Source organism: Equus asinus, chromosome 2 (assembly GCF_041296235.1).
Source record: "Equus asinus isolate D_3611 breed Donkey chromosome 2, EquAss-T2T_v2, whole genome shotgun sequence".
NCBI lineage: Eukaryota > Metazoa > Chordata > Mammalia > Perissodactyla > Equidae > Equus > Equus asinus.
Genome location: NC_091791.1, coordinates 122,839,543 through 122,858,557, shown reverse-complemented (window position 1 = coordinate 122,858,557; position 19,015 = coordinate 122,839,543). Strand labels below are relative to the sequence as shown.

Here is a 19,015-nt window from a genome sequence, read left to right as displayed (position 1 = left end):
ATACATACACACTATACACCACAAAAAATAGCAGGTAAGTATGAATATATACTTACATTCAAACATACTGTATCCAGGTACATCTCATTAAATTTAATATCTTTACAGTTTTCTGCAACTTCCCTGCATTTTTGCAGAAAAAGTCCATCTGACATTCGCCTGTATTTAATCAAATAAAAATTGCTGAAAGCAAAGACTTGCAGAAAGAAAAGGATCAAATCAGAGAAGTAAGTTAAAGATATTTAAGTTCCAGAAGACAAGATGTCTGATTTCAATTACAGTAAAATTCTTTTTTTAGGCAGTTAATAAAATGCAAATTGAAAATATTTTGGGAGGCCAGCCCCATGGCCGAGTGGTTAAGTTCGTGTGCTCAGCTTCGGCAGCCCAGGGTTTTGCCAGTTCGGATCCTGGGCGCAGACATGGCACCACTCACCAGGCCATGCTGAGACAGCATCCCACATGCCACAACTAGAAGGATCCACAACTGAAAATATACAACTATGTACTGGGGGGCTTTGGGGAGAAAAAGGAAAAATAAAATCTTTAAAAGAAAAAAAATATTTTGGGATACTTCTGAAAGCACAAAAACGTAAAACAGTGTGAGCATAATAAAGAAGACTATACTTTTACAGTGCTGTCCAGCAAAAATTAAGAAATATCTATTAATAAGAAAATGTTAAAATTACTTTAAAAGGTTAACTTATTCAATTATTTAAATGACTTTACTATTTTATATGCTCAACACTTTCCTTAGGTTAGGAAACATGTTTCCTTATACATTCAGAGTTGGCCTTTAATAGACTGGGGACGAGGAGAATTGAAACAGCTAGAATAATACATCAGATGGCGTTAGCACTATTAGCACTGACTTGTAAGCCCCTGAGCATGTGGCCATTTTAGAAACACTCCCACTATTCCACTTCTACAACTTAAATGACCCTGCCCTTTTATCTATGTGGACTTAGTTAACTGGACACAGTATCTGGGGATCCAGTCTCCAGCTTCCTTCTCTGAAAATTCTCAGTCCCTCCTTAACCTTCCAGGACCTGAATTCCTGTCCCTTCCAAATTTGCTCCATTCACCCAGTGAGGCACACTTAATAGGAGTTTATGACACAAGAGAAATGCCTGACCCTCTGAGTGGTTACAAGGTTATTTTTCAGAAATATCAGGAATCAATGAGCAAGCTGGAGCGAACAAAGGAAAGCCCTGTCATTCCTCTCCCACAAAGCAAGACAGGGTGCTGGCCCCCGCAGGGACTCACATGATGTTGGCTTTGTGCACGGCTGTGACATTGCTCCGGTGATTGTTCCGGGCGTACTCAAATGCAAACTCAGCAATGCGCTTGCTCGCCTCCTCAGTGATAAGCTTAATGCTCTGCACAACTCCATCCACGATCTGAAAGAGAGGAAGTCTTGCCTCACTGGAAAGAGTGTGGCAACAACTCAGTGCTACACAGCTGGTGGTGTGTAGCCAACAGCATTTGTGACATGCTCCCACAGTGCCAGCTACCCTGGCACCATGCGTACAGTATGTCAGTGTGGTTAACGTTAACCCCAGCCCTACGGGGTAGAGATTATAAGCCCTGCTGTACAGACGAGGAAAACTGAGTTGCAGAGATGGTCACCTGCCTGAGAGCACATCTGTGAAGTTAAGGATTCAAAATACAAACGGAGGGATATTCCTAACCACTATGTCCTGCTCCTCCTAGCATCCATCTGAGCACTGCTGGCCAGAGACCCAGGACCAAGACAAACACCAACACCTCACAGAGGTGAAAGTGAACTGTCTCTGGGAGATATTTTCAGCTAGGCATTTGACCAACTGTGCCAAAGGCACAGAAAGCAACCCAACTAACAACAAAAAAGTATCTGAAATAAACATACCACATGCTCAATCCCACTGTATTCTCCTTCTGTGTTCTCTCGAATGGTGACAATATTTACGTCAGTATAAGGGGTTTTATAGCCTTCGATTGAGACACATGGCCGCACATTTGCATAAAGGTCAAATGTTTTACGCAGCAATAAATTCATAGATGGGTGACCAGCAGCTATTGGGGTCTTTAATGGGCCTGTAATAAAGAAGAATACCCAGATGACAATAGGATACATTCTAATCTTTTTTCTTCTTCTTTATAAACACAAGTACATAATGTTTATTTGAAATTTCAATTTTTTTTCACTTTTCCATTAGAGCTGTACTTAGGATCCTTTCTTTGGACGTGATGTAGTTGTGCCACATGTTGAACACACGTGTTTATGAACCAAGCAAGAGTCCTTTGAAAGGACAGGCAGACACTCTGTTTCGAAGTGTGATGTTCTCTTCATCGTGAATGAGTCCACCCATGGCTGGTCACTCTCAGGCAATCATTCGGTGCTCACTCTCTATATCACCTACTAACCCCCTGGGCTATCTGGTAAAATGTGTTCTGCCTCTAACTTGACCCTCTCCCTCAGATTCAAATGGAGGAAGAAAACTTCTTCATGGAGGCTTTCTGGAACACTATTGCATTCCTTAATAATACTGAGCACCTTCTGACTGAGGACCAAGCACTGTACCAGGTGCTTGACATGATCTAATCCTTGCCACCAATCCATGATGTATCAACTCTGTCATTTAAAAGGAAAGGAAAGGAAAGGGGGGCTGGCCCAGTGGCGCAGCGGTTAAGTTTGCATGTTCCGCTTCTCGGTGGCCCGGGGTTCGCCGGTTCAGATCCTGGATGCGGACATGGCACCGCTTGTCAAAAGCCATGCTGTGGTAGGCGTCCCATGTATAAAAGTAGAGGAAGATGGGCATGGATGTTAGCTCAGGGCCAGTCTTCCTCAGCAAAAAGAAGAGGATTGGCAGCAGTTAGCTCAGGGCTAATCTTCCTCAAAAAAAAAAAAAAAAAAAAAAGAAAAGGAAAGGAAAGGGACCCGCCCGGTGGCGCAACAGTTAAGTTCACACATTCTGCTTTGGCAGCCCAGGGTTGGCCAGTTCGGATCCCGGGGGCGGACATGGCACCGCTTGGCAAGCCATGCTGTGGTAGGCATCCCACATATAAAATAGAGGAAGATGGGCATGGATGTTAGCTCAGGGCCAGTCTTCCTCAGCAAAAAGAGGAGGATTTGCAGGAGATGTTAGCTCAGGGCTAATCTTCCTCAAAAAAAAAAAAAGTGAAGGAAAGCATCAGCCCCGGTGGCCTAGTGGTTAAGTTCGGCATGCTCTTCCTCAGCAGCCCACTTTTGGTTCCTGGGTGCGGATCTACACAATTTATCTCCCAGTGGCTATGCTATGGCAGTGGCTAACATACAAAAAAAAAAAAGAGAGGAAGATTGGCAGCCAATGTTAGCTCAGCACAAACCTTCCTCAGCTAAAAAAAAAAGAAGGAAAAAAAACAAAATGAAGAGTAAGAAATTAGCCCAAGCCTCCCCCAGTCAGTGAGCGTCAGAGATGAGATTCAAACTTGGATCTGTCTGGATTTAAAGCCTATGCTGAATTTGAATCAGTCACATGTTAGTATTTTGAATCATGACCATAAGCATCAACTAATTAAAATAATAATAAAAATGTAAAAAATTATGCAAAAGACCAATCTATGTGAAGATACATATATACTTTCATTTGACCTTTGCCAATAGTACTTTAATGTTTTTACTGGGGAAAAATATGTCCCAAAATTAAAAATAAAGCATCTTACTATGAATAAGTTGCTTCATAAAAGGACAGTTTTACTTTAATAGTCAGGCCTTAGTTAGTTTAAATGCATAAACTTTAAAAATATAGCACCTGTAGCAGAAATCAATAATAACCATCATATCCATTTCTGTGCTACCTTTCAAGCCCATCTTGTTCTTATCCATGGACTCTTTGGCTTCTGGAGGGATCATCCACTTTCCTCCCGGTCCTTGAATGGCAGTGACATTCCGCTCCTCCCACTGAATAGGCGCCTAGATGTCACACCACAGAGCACAGTGAACTGGAAAGCCTTAAACATGCCTGCCATTCACACTACAATTACAAACAAACTTCTTCAACTTTGGATGCAATTGGTGAAAACACACACAATAAAGGTCTAGGAAGTTCCTGGCATGCAAGATGAGATGTCATTCTCCAGCATGCCCAGAGGGATTCTCCACGTTACCCTTGCCCAGCCATCACTCCTAGCTGCCACCTCCCCACTTTTTTTCACAACTTTTAATGTGGCTATAATTACAATACCACAAGGAGTGGAGAAATATGGTTTGCAGAAACATTACATAGTACTGATACATGGATGAACCTTGAAAACATTATGCTAAGTGAAAGAAATAAATCATATAAGACCATATATTATAAGATTCTATTTATATGAAATGTCCAGAATAGGCAAATCTACAGGTGGAAAGTAAATCCAGTGGTTACCTACGACTTGTGATGAGAGGGGCTAGGTGAGAGAGAGAAGGAATGGGGAGTGACTGCTAAAGAGTATGGGGTTTCTTTCTGGGTGATAAAAGTGTTGTAAAATTAGATTGTGGTGACGGCTGCACAACTCTATGACTGTACTAAAAACCACTGAATTGAATTACATACTTCAAATGTGTGAATTGTATGGTATGTGAATTACATCTCAATAAAGCAGTTAAAGAAAAACACAAAAAACAAGATATACTACATAACCTGCGAAGGCACCAGTTTTAAGGTATAAACCAGTGTCTTCCTTTCTTTCCACCCACATCCTTCAATGTGTACATGCACATCTAACAGCCAGCACACTGACTGAGCATGTACTAGGAATAGGAACAGAGTAAGACATGAGCCTGTTCACAAGGAGCTTACAATTGAGTGAGCGATCATATTTCAGTTCACTCGGGGAATTTGCTACTGCCTGAGTATCATTTCCTCTGTAGGAGTTTTAATTAGAAGCTCATATAGAAAAACAATGTATGTATAATTTAAATAAATTGCATTTCTTGATTTACAGCTGTTGATATAACCATCACTGTTTTAATCTTACACATTTTTTCACCTAGCAGCTATAAATAGCAATAATAAAGCATCATGTCAAACAAAATCCAAGTTTCCTAAATTCCCCAAAGAATTTTAAAATATCTACCTGCACTGGACCAGATGGCTTTCCTGGGGAATGCTACCAAACTTTCAGAGAGGATTTAATACCTATCCTTTTCAAGCTAGTCCAAAAAATTAGGGCAGATGAAACACTTCCTAACACATTCTATGAGGCCAACATCACACTGATACCAAAGCCTGACAAGGACAGCACGAAAAAGGAGAACTACAGGCCAATATTGCTGATGAACATAGATGCAAAAATTCTCAACAAAATTATGGCAACCTGAATTCAGCAATTCATCAAAAGGATCATACATCATGATTAAGTGAGAGTCATACCAGGGACACAGGGATGGTTCAACATCCGCAAATCAATCAACGTGATACACCACATCAACAAACTGAGGAATAAAAACCACATGATCATCTCAATAGATGCAGAGAAAGCATTTGACAAGATCCAACAGCCATTTGTGATAAAAACTCTGAACAAAATGGGGATAGAAGGGAACTACCTCAAATAATAAAGGCCATATATGACAAACCCACAGCCAACATCATACTCAATTGGCAAAAACTGAGCACCATCCCCCTGAAAACAAGAACAAGACAAGGATGCCCTCTCTCACCACTCTTATTCAACATAGTACTGGAGGTTTTGGCCAGAGCAATTACGCAAGAGAAAAGAATAAAAGGAATCCAAATAGAGAGGGAAGAAGTGAAACTCTCGCTGTTTGCAGACGACATGATCTTTTATATAGAAAACCCCAAAGAATCCACTGGAAAACTCTTAGAAGTAATCAACAACTACAGCAAAGTTGCAGGGTATAAAATCAATTTACATAAATCAGTAGCATTTCTATACTCTAATAACGAATTACCAGAAAAAGAACTCAAGAACACAATACCATTCACAATCGCAACAAAAAGAATAAAATACCTCGGGGTGAATTTAACTAAGGAAGTGAAAGACCTATACAAGGAGAATTACAAGGTTTTTCTGAAAGAAATGGATGACAACATAAAGAGATGGAAAGACATTCCACGCACATGGATTGGAAGAATAAACATAGTTAAAATGTCCATTCTACCTAAAGCAATCTACAGATTCAACGCCATCCCAATCAGAATCCCAATAACATTCTTTACAGAAATAGAACAAAGAATCCTAAAATTCATATGGCAACAAAAGTCCCCGAATTGCCAAAGCAATCCTGAGAAAAAAGGACAAAGCTGGAGGCATCACAATCCCTGACTTCAAAACATACTGCAAAGCTACAGTAATCAAAACAGCATGGTACTGGTACAAAAACAGGTGCACAGAACAATGGAACAGAATTGAAAGCCCAGAAATAAAACCACACATCTATGGACAGCTAATCTTTGACAAAGGAGCTGAGGGCCTACAATGGAGAAAAGAAAGTCTCTTCAACAAATGGTGCTGGGAAAACTGGAAAGCCACATGTAAAAGAACGAAAATTAACCATTCTTTTTCACCATTCACCAAAATAAACTCAAAATGGATCACAGACCTAAAGGTGAGACCTGAAACCATAAGGCTTCTAGAAGCAAATGTAGGCAGTACACTCTTTGACATCAGTATTAAAAGGATCTTTTCAGACACCATGTCTTCTCAGACAAGGGAAACAACAGAAAGAATAAACAAATGGGACTTCATCAGACTAAAGAGCTTCTTTAAGGCAAAGGAAAACAGGATTGAAACAAAAAAACAACCCACTAACTGGGAAAAAATATTTGCAAGTCATACATCCAACAAAGGCTTAATATCCATAATATATAAAAAACTCACACAACTCAACAATAAAAAAATCATACAACCCAATCAAAAAACGGGCAGGAGACATGAACAGACATTTCTCCGAAGAAGATATACAGATGGCCAATAGGCACATGAAAAGACATTCATCATCGCTGATCATCAGGGAAATGCAAATCAAAACTACACTAAGATATCACCTTATACCCATTAGAATGACAAAAATAACTAAAACAAACAGTAACACATGTTGGAGAGATTGTGGAGAGAAAGGAACCCTGATAAACTGCTGGTGGGAAGGCAAACTGGTGCAGTCACTATGGAAAACAGTATGGAGATTCCTCAAAAAATTAAAAATAGAACTAACATACGATCCGGCCATCCCACTACTGGGTATCTATCCAAAGAGCTTGAAGTCAGCAATTCCAAAAGTCCCATGCACCCCAATGTTCATTGCAGCATTGTTTACAATAGCCAAGACATGGAAGCAACCTAAGTGCCCATCAACAGATGATGGATAAAGAAGATGTGGTATATATACACAATGGAATACTACTCAGCCATAAAAAAGAACAAAACCGTCCCATTTGCAACAACACGATGGACCTTGAGGGAATTATGTTAAGTGAAATAAGCCAGATAGAGAAGGACAATCTCTGTATGACTTCACTCACATGAAATATTTAAAAATGCAGACAAAGAGAAGAGATCAGTGGCTACCAGGAGAAAGGTGGGGTGGGGGGTGGGCACAAGGGGGGAAGGGGTGCACTTACAACACGACTGACAAACAATAATGTACAACTGAAACTTCACAAGATTGTAACCTATTATTAACTGAAGAAAAATTAAATTAAAAAGAATATCTACCTGCATTGAAGCTATTAAAATATCTACCTGTTAGAATAATACTACTTCAGGCTTGATGATAATACCACATCAGAAATTTTTTTTTTAAGAAGTCTTTCAAAATCTCTTATATCATTTTTTGAAATATCAATTCAATTTTCCTTTTTGGCAGGAAGGCAGACTGAGGTAGACCGGTGACTTGGCAGGGCTTAAAGACCTTAAACCCAGGCAGGATTCAAAAATCCACAAATATGCCAGCACTACTTTGATTACTTCATATACAACCGAAGCTAATGCAGGAGCTTAAACTATCGACAAAGACAGCTGCAAACAACACTGTTAAAGTTAAAATCTGTGAAGACGAACAACAGACCTTACGAACTGCAGACAAACGGGAACAATTCATTCCGTTTCACAGGGTTCACAGACTCCAACTGGCCAAGAAAACTTTTCTACAAATTATTATTAAAGGTAATTTTTAAGCCCACTTACTTTGGCAGCATCAAATATCTTCATAACTGCAGCTGAAATTTCTGGGCCAATACCATCTCCTGGAATTAAAGTTACTGTCTGAACCTGAATACAAGAAATCATCAAAGAAGATAGTAAGGATTGATTTTTGAAGGTTTAAAAAAGAGTATCATTGACAAAGAAATCCAGTTTATGGCGGGGGGGGGGGGATCTCAAAAAAACCCAAATGCCTTTAAGAAAAGAGACCTACCAACTGCCCAAGGGCTCGTCAAAATGGAGGTAAGAGTCAAGAGACTCCACAATTCTACTCTTTACCTGAGTTCAGGGGTTTTAAAAAGAATTTAAGTGATGCCCTATAGATAAAACAAAAATAAATTAAACTACCAAGTAGACATCCCAATTGATATTTCTTTTCGGACAAGCTAGAAAGAGACCAATTAATTCAAGTCTGTAAAACCAAAAGAACAAAGAATTTCAACAATGTTCTCTCACTAAAATTTACAGGGTTTCTAATGAGAGTAAGCGCTTTCTTCTCCAGTGGAATCCTGGAAAGCTTAGTTTCTCACACCACTTCTTCAGTCTTACAAAACACTTTCAGACACATTTCCAGAATACCACTGAGGTCTGTTTTGGTACTCAGAGAAAATCAGACTTCACATCAAGAGAGGGTCTCTATTTTTCCGAGTTCCTCTATAAAACTGGTTCCTTAAGGACAAATGCAATCTAAATAAGCTCAGCAAAGTTTATCTGCAACCAATAAGAATAGCATATGTGGGGGCCGGCCCCATGGCGGAGTGGTTAAGTTGCAAGCGCTCTGCTTCGGGGGCCCAGGGTTTCACCGGTTCGGATCCTGGGCGTGGACATGGCACCACTCATCAGGCCATGTTGAGGTGGTATCCCACATGCCACAACTAGAAGGACCCACAACTAAAAAAATATATACAACTATATACTGGGAGGATTTGGGGAGAAGAAGAAGAAGAAAAAAGATGACTGGCAGCAGTCGTTTGCTCAGGTGCCAATCTTTTAAAAAAAAAAAGCTAGGTTCACTATTCTTGAGCTTTAAGTGCAAGCCTCATTCTGCCTCTTTTGCATAAGCAGAGACAAAAGAAATCTTTGGCTTCTTCTTTTGATTCTCCCAACATGTAATAATAAATGTCATCAGGCCACCAGAAAAATCTACTTTTCTTCCACAGTACCAAAGGCAAATGGGAAAAAACGTGCCATGGTCTTATACATCCCTCAGAATAAGATGTTTATGGGCGTATAGGCATTATGAAATCCAAATCAGATTTCCTAAGAAGGGGGTAAAATAAAAACGTATAGGAAGTCACTGACCCACAGTCTTAGAACACTCTAAAAATGTGGCATCAGCTTTTAAAGCACAGAACTCTAATGTTGAGAATTCTAAAACCAGCAGATTTAACGAGAAATAGGTGATCCACTAACATGCTAGTTTATAAAGACTTCCTAAGGAAAGTATATGCCTACAGGGCTTATCTTACAGATGTCTGAGGCATTCCTAACTGGCGACCAATCAACTGTTTTTAGGGAAGCTCACAAAATAAAAATGCAAAGCGGGTTTTGAAGCTTCTCAACAATTTTCTCTCAACTTGTACTAGTTTTGAAAAACACCATCTTACCAAAATGAGATTGTGAAATAAAGTAACAGGCTCAAGGGTAATTTCTATCTATTTTTAACAAGGCTCTTTGAAGACATTAATGTGACAGGCTTACACAGCCAGCTGTAATGTAATTCTTTCAAATGTGCAAGTGACCTAATAAATTTATGCATGTTAGCCAATAATTTAAATACATAGTCTAAGTATGGCCAATATTCCCTAATTTTAAATAAATGGAGATAAAATGCTATATAATAAATGTGTTAGAGCATCTTTCTTGAGAAACTTCTAAAAGGAAAATATAAAAATGTAATTATACTCACACCACCAGCAAAACCTCTGGTCACCTGTTTTTGGTTGTGGAATGCCCCCAGCAGCCGAGAGACCTACATTAATATCAACAAAAAAATATCATGCACAGAATTAAACCACATATAGTAAAAGGTAGAGATGAAGCCATTTCTGATGGCTGATAATGCTGCAAATTTGCACAGACATATTTGGGAACTTTCAAGGCATATTTTTCTCATATATTAGCTCAAAGTGGCAAGCTATCTCAGATTTGAAAACCTAAACATTCAGTTTACCTTTGCTTTGAGAATTTAAGTACTATATACTTTAAATCAATTTTATGAATATAAGTTGTCAAAAGACGTTGAAGGTAGAATGAAACTATACTTTTTTTAGCTCAAACAATGGATTTTTCTCAGATGAATATTGGATTTTTTCTCCCATGAATATTAAGAAATCACACTTCATAATAAAATCTAAAAAAAGTTTACTTAATGCTATTTTGACATCTGTGTCATATACAATAAAGATTTTAACTAAATAATTTATTTCTTCTGATAATACAGGTAATGTGGTCATTATTATTAATTGCTGGGATGGGGAAAGATACAAAAAGGGAAAAAAAAATCACCTAGTAACCTCACTACCCCAAGATGTTACCACTGGTACATTTTTTTTCCACTTAACACTATTACATGCCAGAAATATAAATTTTAAAATGTTATTTCAAACTTGAAAAACTTGGCCCTTGAAAACTGGTACAAAGTCATATTACATTATAAGAAACAGAATGTAATCAAAGAAACTGGGTACATAGACCAAAGGTATTAAAATGTATTAAAAGTTTTAAAGGTAACTTTTTTTTATGCTAGATACATGAGCAAAGATGCATTTGTTACATCCTGCCTTAGTCTTCCTTTTTGGGGACAGTTCTTACAAGACCTGAACCTTTGCTGTAATATTGGCATCTACTAACAAGACACCAACGAACAGTCAAGAAGATACGAATGAGCTGTATTCTCTAACCTGGTGTCTACAGTCATTTCTCCAGACTGAAAATAAAAGATAGGGCAAGACCCGAAAGAATACTCTGCCAAAACCACTGGCAAAAATTTTAATCCTAGACTGAAACAAAAAGACAACCCACCAACTGGGAAAAAATATTTGCAAATCATATATCTGACAAAAGGTTAATCTCCATAATATATAAAGAACTCACACAACTCAACAATAAAAAATCAAACAACCCGATCAAAAAATGCGCAGGGAGTATGAACAGACATCTCTCCAAAGAAGATATACAGATGGCCAATAGGCACATGAAAAGATGCTCATCATCACTGATCATCAGGGAAATGCAAATCAAAACTACACTAAGACATCACCTTACACCCATTAGAATGGCTATAATAACCGAGACAAAAAATAACAAATGTTGGAGAGGATGTGGAGAAAAGGGAAACCTCATACACTGCTGGTGGGAATACAAACTGGTACAGCCACCATGGAAGACAGTATGGAGATTTCTCAAAAAATTAATAATAGAAATACCATACAATCCAGCTATCCCACTACTGGGTATTTAACCAAAGAATCTGAAATCAGCAATTCAAAAAAACTCATGCACCCCTATGTTCACTGCAGCATTATTCACAATAGCCAAGACATGGAAGCAACCCAAGTGCCCATTGACTGATGACTGGATAAAGATATGGTATCTATACACACACACAATGGAATACTACTCAGCCATAAAAAAATGACAAAATCATCGCATTCACAACAACATGGATGGACCTTGAGGGTATTATGTTAAGCGAAATAAGCCAGACAGAGAAAGACAAACTCTGTCTGATTCCACTCATATATGGAAGATAAACATGTGGACAAAGAGAAGAGATTAGTGGTTACCAGAGGGAAGGGGGGTGGTGGTGGGGGTGTGGGCACAAACGTTGAAGAGGCGCACCTATAAGATGACTGACAATAATGTACAACTGAAATTTCACAATGTTGTAAACTATCATAACCTCAATAAAAAAAAAATTTTAATCCTAGAACATGATTCATCCACCAGCGGATGGGCTATTAGAAGAGAGGCCAGTTAAAGGCTACTGTGAACTACAATGAGATATCACCTCACACACATCAGAATGGCTATTATTAAAGACAAGAAATAACAAGTGTTGGAGAGGTTGTGGAGAAAAGAGAACCCTCATACACTGCTGGTAGGAATACAAACTGGTGCAGCTACTATAGAAAACAGTACGGAGATTCCTTAAAAAATTAAAAAAGAATGGGGCTGGCCCCGCGGCTGACTGGTTAAGTTCGCGCGCTCCACTGCAGGTGGCCCAGTGTTTCGTTGGTTCAAATCCTGGGCATGGACATGGCACTGCTCATCAAACCACGCTGAGGCAGCGTCCCACATGCCACAACTAGAAGGACCCACAAGAAAGAATATACAACTGTGTACCGGGGGAGCTTTAGGGAGAAAAAGGAAAAAAATAAAATCTTTAAAAAAGAAAAAAATTAAAAAAGAATACCATATGATCCAGCTATTACACTTCTGGGTATTTATCCAGAGAAGATGAAATAAACAATTCAAAAAGATATATGCACCCCTATGTTCATTGTAGTATTATTCATAATAGCCAAGATGTGGAAGCCCACCAACTGATGAATGGATAAAGAAGATGTGGTATATATATATATATATACACACACACACACAATAGAATATTAATCAGTCATTAAAAAAAAGACAAAATCCTCCCATTTGCAACAACATGGATAGACTCTGAGGGTATTATGCTAAGTGAAATAAGTCAGACAGAGAAGGACAAATACTGTATGATTTTACTCCTATGCGGAAGATAAACAAACATATAGATAAGGAGAACAGATTTGTGGTTACCAGAAGGGACGGGGCTTGGGGAAGGGCAAAAGGGGTAAAGGGGCTCATACGTATCGTGACAGATAGAAACTAGACTTTTGGTGGCGAACACAATGCAGTCTATGCAGAAGCTGAAATATAATAATGTACACCTGAAATTTACACAATGTTATAAACCAATGTCACCTCAGTAAAATAATTTTAAAAAATAAAAATAAAAGCTACTCTGTGACAAGCAACGTTATAAAATTTGCATGAGACCTCCTCTCCACCCCCCAAAAAGAAGGGAAAGACATTCACACAAAACATACCCATGTCTTTGTGACAAATGACCCAGCCAACGACTGATTTAAAATGTAAATCCACGAGTGCAAAGATTTTTATGTTTTGCTCACTGTTTTATCTCCAGGCCTAGAACAGTGGCTGGCTCATAGTGGGTGCTCAATAAAAACATTTTTTGGAAAAACTGAGGCCAGCCTCAAGCATCTATCTGACAAGTTCCCACACCAGTAAACAGCTTTAATATTTGCATTGATTTTCTCTAACCACCAGTCACTTCCATGGTTGTCATCTCTCCTACATGACCTTAGAATAGGTAGTACTACATTTGAATCATTAAAATCACCCAGAACTTTCAGTAAAGTAAGATTTCTTAAAGCATAGATGGTCATCTACCTTATAATGTACTTGTACATATATACTACATTATTTTATTTCTATAAAACCTGGAGAGATAGGTATTAGTGGTCCTTTCCAGATAAGAAGACTAAGGCCGGGGCCAGCCCTGTGGCCAAGAGGTTAATTAAGTTCGCGCGTTCCGCTGCAGGCGGCCCAGTGTTTCGTCGGTTTGAATCCTGGGCGCGGACATGGGACTGCTCATCAGGCCACACTGAGGCGGTGTCCCACGTGCCACAACTAGAAGGACCCAAAACTAAGATTATACAACTATGTACCAGGAGGCTTTGGGGAGAAAAAGGAAAAAAATAAAATCTTTGAAAAAAAAAAAAAAAAGACTAAGGCCAAGCTCAGAGAGCCTGGACTGAACTTCTGACTTCAGGTTCTGGGCCATCCTAATTCACAGCTCCTCATTTCCCTTTTCACCTTCATACTCCAACTTAAAAACAAATACAGTGTTGGAGGTATGGCAGGTACTCATTCAATAAATGCCTGCTGATGGGGAATTGGCGCATTGTACAGTAAATACTGTACTGTAAATACACTACTTTAGAGCCAGAAAGGTCTTTAGAAACCCACTATTTTCTCTAAATAAAGCTTTTTAGAAAAAAAAATTTTAAGCTACAGATCCCTTTTTTCAAATAAAAACTTAAATGGAACCCCAATAGAGGAATTGCTCTGATTGAAACCCACATCCAGCTCAGCATCCCCACCATCCTGGGGCATCAAGTCTCTGAAGCACCTGCTCCAATCCCTAAAGGGAGAAACGGGCCTACAGAGGTCAAATGATTGCCAAAGGTCACACAGGGAGTCCAAGCCAGAGGAGAACCTCGTCTTCTGATTCCACAACCCATGACTTTCTGAACACCTAGCATGTGGATTTTTTCTTGTAGACCACACTAAAGACAAAGCAAATTTACTAGCACATTCCTTAGCAACAGGGCTGCTTCAGTCCCTCATTCTGAAGGCTTACTGTACCTACCAAAATGAATTAGGTGTTGAGTAAGCTCAGTGATTAAAGGATTGATTCCTTTTTAGACAGTGAGACATAAGTTGCTTTACCTTCAGGAACAAATGTGACGTAAGTTACCAGCACACACAAACCCAGGTGTGAAGAGGGTAACAAAGAATCCTGTTACTGAATAAAACCCAGTTATTGATGCCCAAGAACCAGTGTCTGCTTGGTGACTGAAAGATAAATATATTGATAGCTAGGAAAGCTTCAGATATTTGTGTTCCTTCTGCAAGTACTAGGTGCTTTCAGATTACTTGATTTAATCCTTAAACAACTTCATGAGGCAAGTATAGATATTTCACAGATGGACATATAAGGCTCAGAGATGTTAAGTAATTTCCTTAGGGTCACACATCCAATCAGTGGCACTGCCAGGATTTAAACCTAAGATTCCTGAATTCCAGTGTAGAGCTCTTTTCACTAGATAACAGTGTATCTGGACCTCTCTTTAAACTCAACACAAAAAAGAAAAATAGTATCAAATTTTACAGAAAAAGAATTATACTGCTTATGGAAGATTTCTAGGCCACCACTCTTTAAGAGCAACAGGAGACTCGAGGACCCATTTTTCCCTGTGCCTATACTGTGCTGTGTGAACTCGGCCACAGAGCAGGCAGAATGGGACTGAGAACTGGGAACCACGACGCCTGGCTTCCTCTGCCAGTTCTGACACCGACTTCCCGTGTGACCTTGAGCAATTACGCCTTCAGAAACAGGTTACCTCCCCGAGGAACCAAGGAACCGCAGAGCCGGTCGGAAACCCTTTTCAGCTCCGGCATGAGCTGTTAAGGAGAGCGAGAGCTCTTCAGGTCGCAGCATTCCCACCAACAAAGGGGGAAAGGCAGGCGCGGCGCCTCCCTCGCCGAGGGTCCCGGTGGTACTGCCCCGGTGGAAGGGGCCTCGCGTCCTCCGACGGGGAAACAGCCGCAAGGGCAGACTGGAAGGAGCTCCACGGGGCGCAACCATCTGCCCGGGGCGTGGCCCCGCGATTCCCTCATCTGGGAGAGCCTCAGCCCGTGAGGTCAGGAGCCAGGGGCCGAGCAGACCCCGGGGGAGGCCCGGGCCATGCCAGGGGGACGCTCCGCGGCAACAGCACGGGGGCAGGGCCGCAGCCTCGGGAGCGGCCGGGCCGGCGGGGCCGGGCAGACGGCTCCTGTGACCTTCCCGGGCTCAGCGCGAGGCGCGCGTTCCGGCCCGGGCGGATGCGGGCGGTGGCACCAGGGCTCGCCAGGAGCAGGCCCAGCGCCCCCCGCCTTGACCTTGACGCCGTCCCCGCCTCAGGCGGGGCCATCCGGCGCAGGGCTGCCCACACATCGCACGCGGGCCACCGTGTGAGGCGCACGGGCGACCGGGACAGACGCCCAAACGGTCCCTGGCGGCCGCGCGCCGCCGCCTCCCCATCCGGGCCCGCCCCACCCCAGCACGCGGCCCGCCTGCCTGCCCCACGCCTGCCTGCCCGGCGCTCACCTTGGACATCCACGCGGGCCCGGCCATCGCGCCCCCTCCTCGGCACGGCCCCAGCGGCGGCAGCAGTGCGCAGATGCGCGGCGCGCGCCCGGAGCCCGCCCCCGCCGGGCCCCGCCCCAAGGCCCCGCCCCCGCGGGCACGCCTGAGGGATTCTCCGCTCTCGCTCCCCGCCCCAGCCCTGGGGGCCCACCACCTCCGCCGGCCAATCGCCGGGCTAGTCTCGCGGTGTCGGACGCCGCCGAGCGCGGAGCAGCGACCCGGGAGCTGCCTGACCGTGATCTCCCGGAAGTCTCCTCTCGCTTTTCCTTCGTTCGTTGATTCACTGTTTAGATAAGAAGTTTGTTCCGCGCCTACTAGATGCCCGTCACTCTTCTAGATTTGGGGGATATGGCTTCTCCCACGGAGTCTACAGTCTCGTGGAGGCAGATAGATAATTTACTCATTCCACGGATTTTTACTTTAACAGCTTAATTGAGGTAAAATTTATATACCATGAAATTCACTCACTGTAAGTTCAGTGATTTTTAGTAAATGTAAACAGTTGCACAGATCACCAGAATCCAGTCTTTGAACATACGGAAATGTTCCTGTGTGCGTTTGCCTTCAATCCTGTCTCCCATGCCAGGTCCCAGGCAGCTACTGATCTGCTTTCTCTCTTTAGAGCCCTACAAATATTTTTGAGCTACAACTAGATTCCAGACACTGTTCTAAGTGCTTGGACTTACAGTCCAGTAGGAAAGACAGACCTCAAGTATCACACAAAGACGTAATTTAAAACCTCGATGAGTGTCAAGAAGCAAAAGTGCACAGAGCTATGAGAAGGCAAAATCAGGAACCTGATTCAAATCTAACAGAGAGACCAGAGCAGGCTTCCCTCAGGAAATAACACCCTTACTCACCTTCCTCTTTGTCCTCTGCTCAGCAACCACAATCCTGAAGTTCCACTGATCTCGGCCCCTAGCTGGGTGCCCAGGAGGTGGGGTGATTTAGACTAAGTCTCCCCTCACCCCAACATGGAAAGCGTTCTGTCCAGAGAGGAGCTACCCAGCCGCCCAGAGAGCTGATGAATTAGGTGGAGAAACGATGCCAAAGGTTTTCATGAGATAAGTAATAAACCTGCAGCAAAGTCTGTGGCCTTGTCAGGATAGAGGAATCCCATCAGCCTCTTCACCGTGGCCTTCTCATCAGGCCCTGGAGTCCCATCCTGAAGTGTTCTCCACAGTCCTCATCACCTTCATCCCCCTCACCACCCCTGCCCTCATCCAGGCCTGACCATCTCATGCCCAGACTGTTGCAACAGCCCCCTCACCCACCAACCTCCCCCTTCCAGTTTCTCCCCACAGTCCTCTCCTTCAGGCACAGCTCTAACCAGGGTTCCACCCTGGCTTTAAAACCTCCTGGCTCTCCCTTGCATTCACCTCTCACCACTCTCTTTTCTCAGCCATATTTCCTGTTACTCCTTCCAGCCCTAAAGTCCTGGAGTGCCAGCCAAGTAGGATTCTGGCTAGCCCCCAAATGCTTCCCATATTTTCTCTGCCCTTTGGTTATGCCATTCCTTCTGCCTGAATGCCTTCTTGCCCCATTTTCAACCTGTTGAAATTCCAGGCACTTTTGAAGACTCAGCTTAGATATTGGTTCCTTTGGGAAGCCCCCAAGACCTGCTCACGTGTCCCTTCTCCCTACTCAGAGCTCGCTGGCACCTGGTTCCCAGCTCTCCTGGGAACTTTATCATGTTATTTTCTGCTGTGTACTACTGAGAAGATCTTCCTCAAGCCCAGAGACTATCTTTTATGTCTTTGTTTCTGGAAGAGAGACTAGCACATCAAGAGTACTTGCTGCACGGTGATTATAAAACAAAAGTTGAATGACTTTCTCCAATTTCCATTTAATCTTCGTAATAACTCTATGAGGAAACTGAGAAACATCTAGTAAGCAATGATGCCAGCATTATACTAGGAAGCCTCCTAATTACTAAGGCAGTTCTTCTAATTGCTAAGTTTCCTCTGAGGAGCCAACCAGTTCCACAAAGGCTTCCCAAGCACAGTCCCTATCAGGGCACTGTGAGGACAACGACGTGAGTAAGCTCCGGCCCTGCACTCTGAGTCCAGTGAGGGAGAGACAGAAGAAATCCAGATAGTGACAGGGGCTGTAAGGGCTGGAGGGAGGGGTTGATTAGGGAAGATTCCACTATGGAGATGGCATTTGAATCAGTCCTTGAAGAGGGAAAATGTCAGCAGCCTGAGTTGAGGCCATGAAAAGGGAACAGTGCCAGCAAAGACTTCCAGGCAGGAAAGTGTGGAACCCTCAGAAGCTCTGATTCTGGAGACTGAAAGGAACCTCACAAGTTTCACAGTCCAGCTCCCACAACAAGGGGCTCCGTGCCTCCTGAGCAGCTGGAGGGGTGTCAGAGAGACAGAAAGCTCCCTCGCTCTCAGCTGGGACCTGCTCCCTGAGTCAGCCCTTAGGCTCCAGAACTCCCAGTCACTACTCCTCACACATGTTCCAGAGTTCCTCCAACATGCAGGTCACTCTCCTCAGGACAAGCCCCTTTGTCCTGTCCCTTGAACTTTGTGGTGTCCAGAGATAGGATCAGCAAGGTATGTTTGGACCAGATAATGGGAAAACATTGCAACTCAGGAGAAGGATCTAGGTGTGCCCTTATTTGTTACTACAGCAGTACCAAAACCAGGTGTGCTTCACTCTAAGAAAATTTTTTAATCAAGATGGCAATTTTTAAATTAATAAATCAGCTAAATAAAGTATACTTATTGCCATACTAAATGCTTCTTTTTATTTTTTATGAAAGGAACACAAATTTATTTCAACAGAATTTCTGTATTTTCCTAAATATTAGGACTTTAGTAAATAAATGGGCAAAGGACCTGAACAATTAGTTCACAGCCAAAGAAACACAATAAAGAAACTTCA

The 19,015-nt window shown here is 42.1% G+C and overlaps 1 protein-coding gene across 9 annotated transcripts in view; it reads right to left on the bottom strand.

The window, feature by feature from the left end:
• IDH3A (isocitrate dehydrogenase (NAD(+)) 3 catalytic subunit alpha) overlaps nt 1-19,015 on the bottom strand; it is a 40,214-nt gene that overhangs the window by 5,581 nt on the left and 15,618 nt on the right. For 6 of the 9 annotated variants that reach the window (XM_070504382.1, XM_070504381.1, XM_044763824.2 and 3 more), the window contains 6 exons: nt 10,073-10,135; nt 8,149-8,232; nt 3,817-3,931; nt 1,886-2,073; nt 1,264-1,397; nt 57-159 (listed from right to left, as the gene is read on the bottom strand). In XM_070504382.1, the coding sequence (XP_070360483.1) occupies nt 57-159; nt 1,264-1,397; nt 1,886-2,073; nt 3,817-3,931; nt 8,149-8,172 (564 nt within the window). In that variant the 5' untranslated portion in view covers nt 8,173-8,232; nt 10,073-10,135. Of the gene's footprint in view, nt 1-56; nt 160-1,263; nt 1,398-1,885; nt 2,074-3,816; nt 3,932-8,148; nt 8,233-10,072; nt 10,136-15,341; nt 16,015-16,087; nt 16,209-16,986; nt 18,858-19,015 lie in introns of those variants that run through there. The other 3 variants (XM_070504380.1, XM_044763808.2, XM_044763814.2) reach the window with 3 other exon arrangements.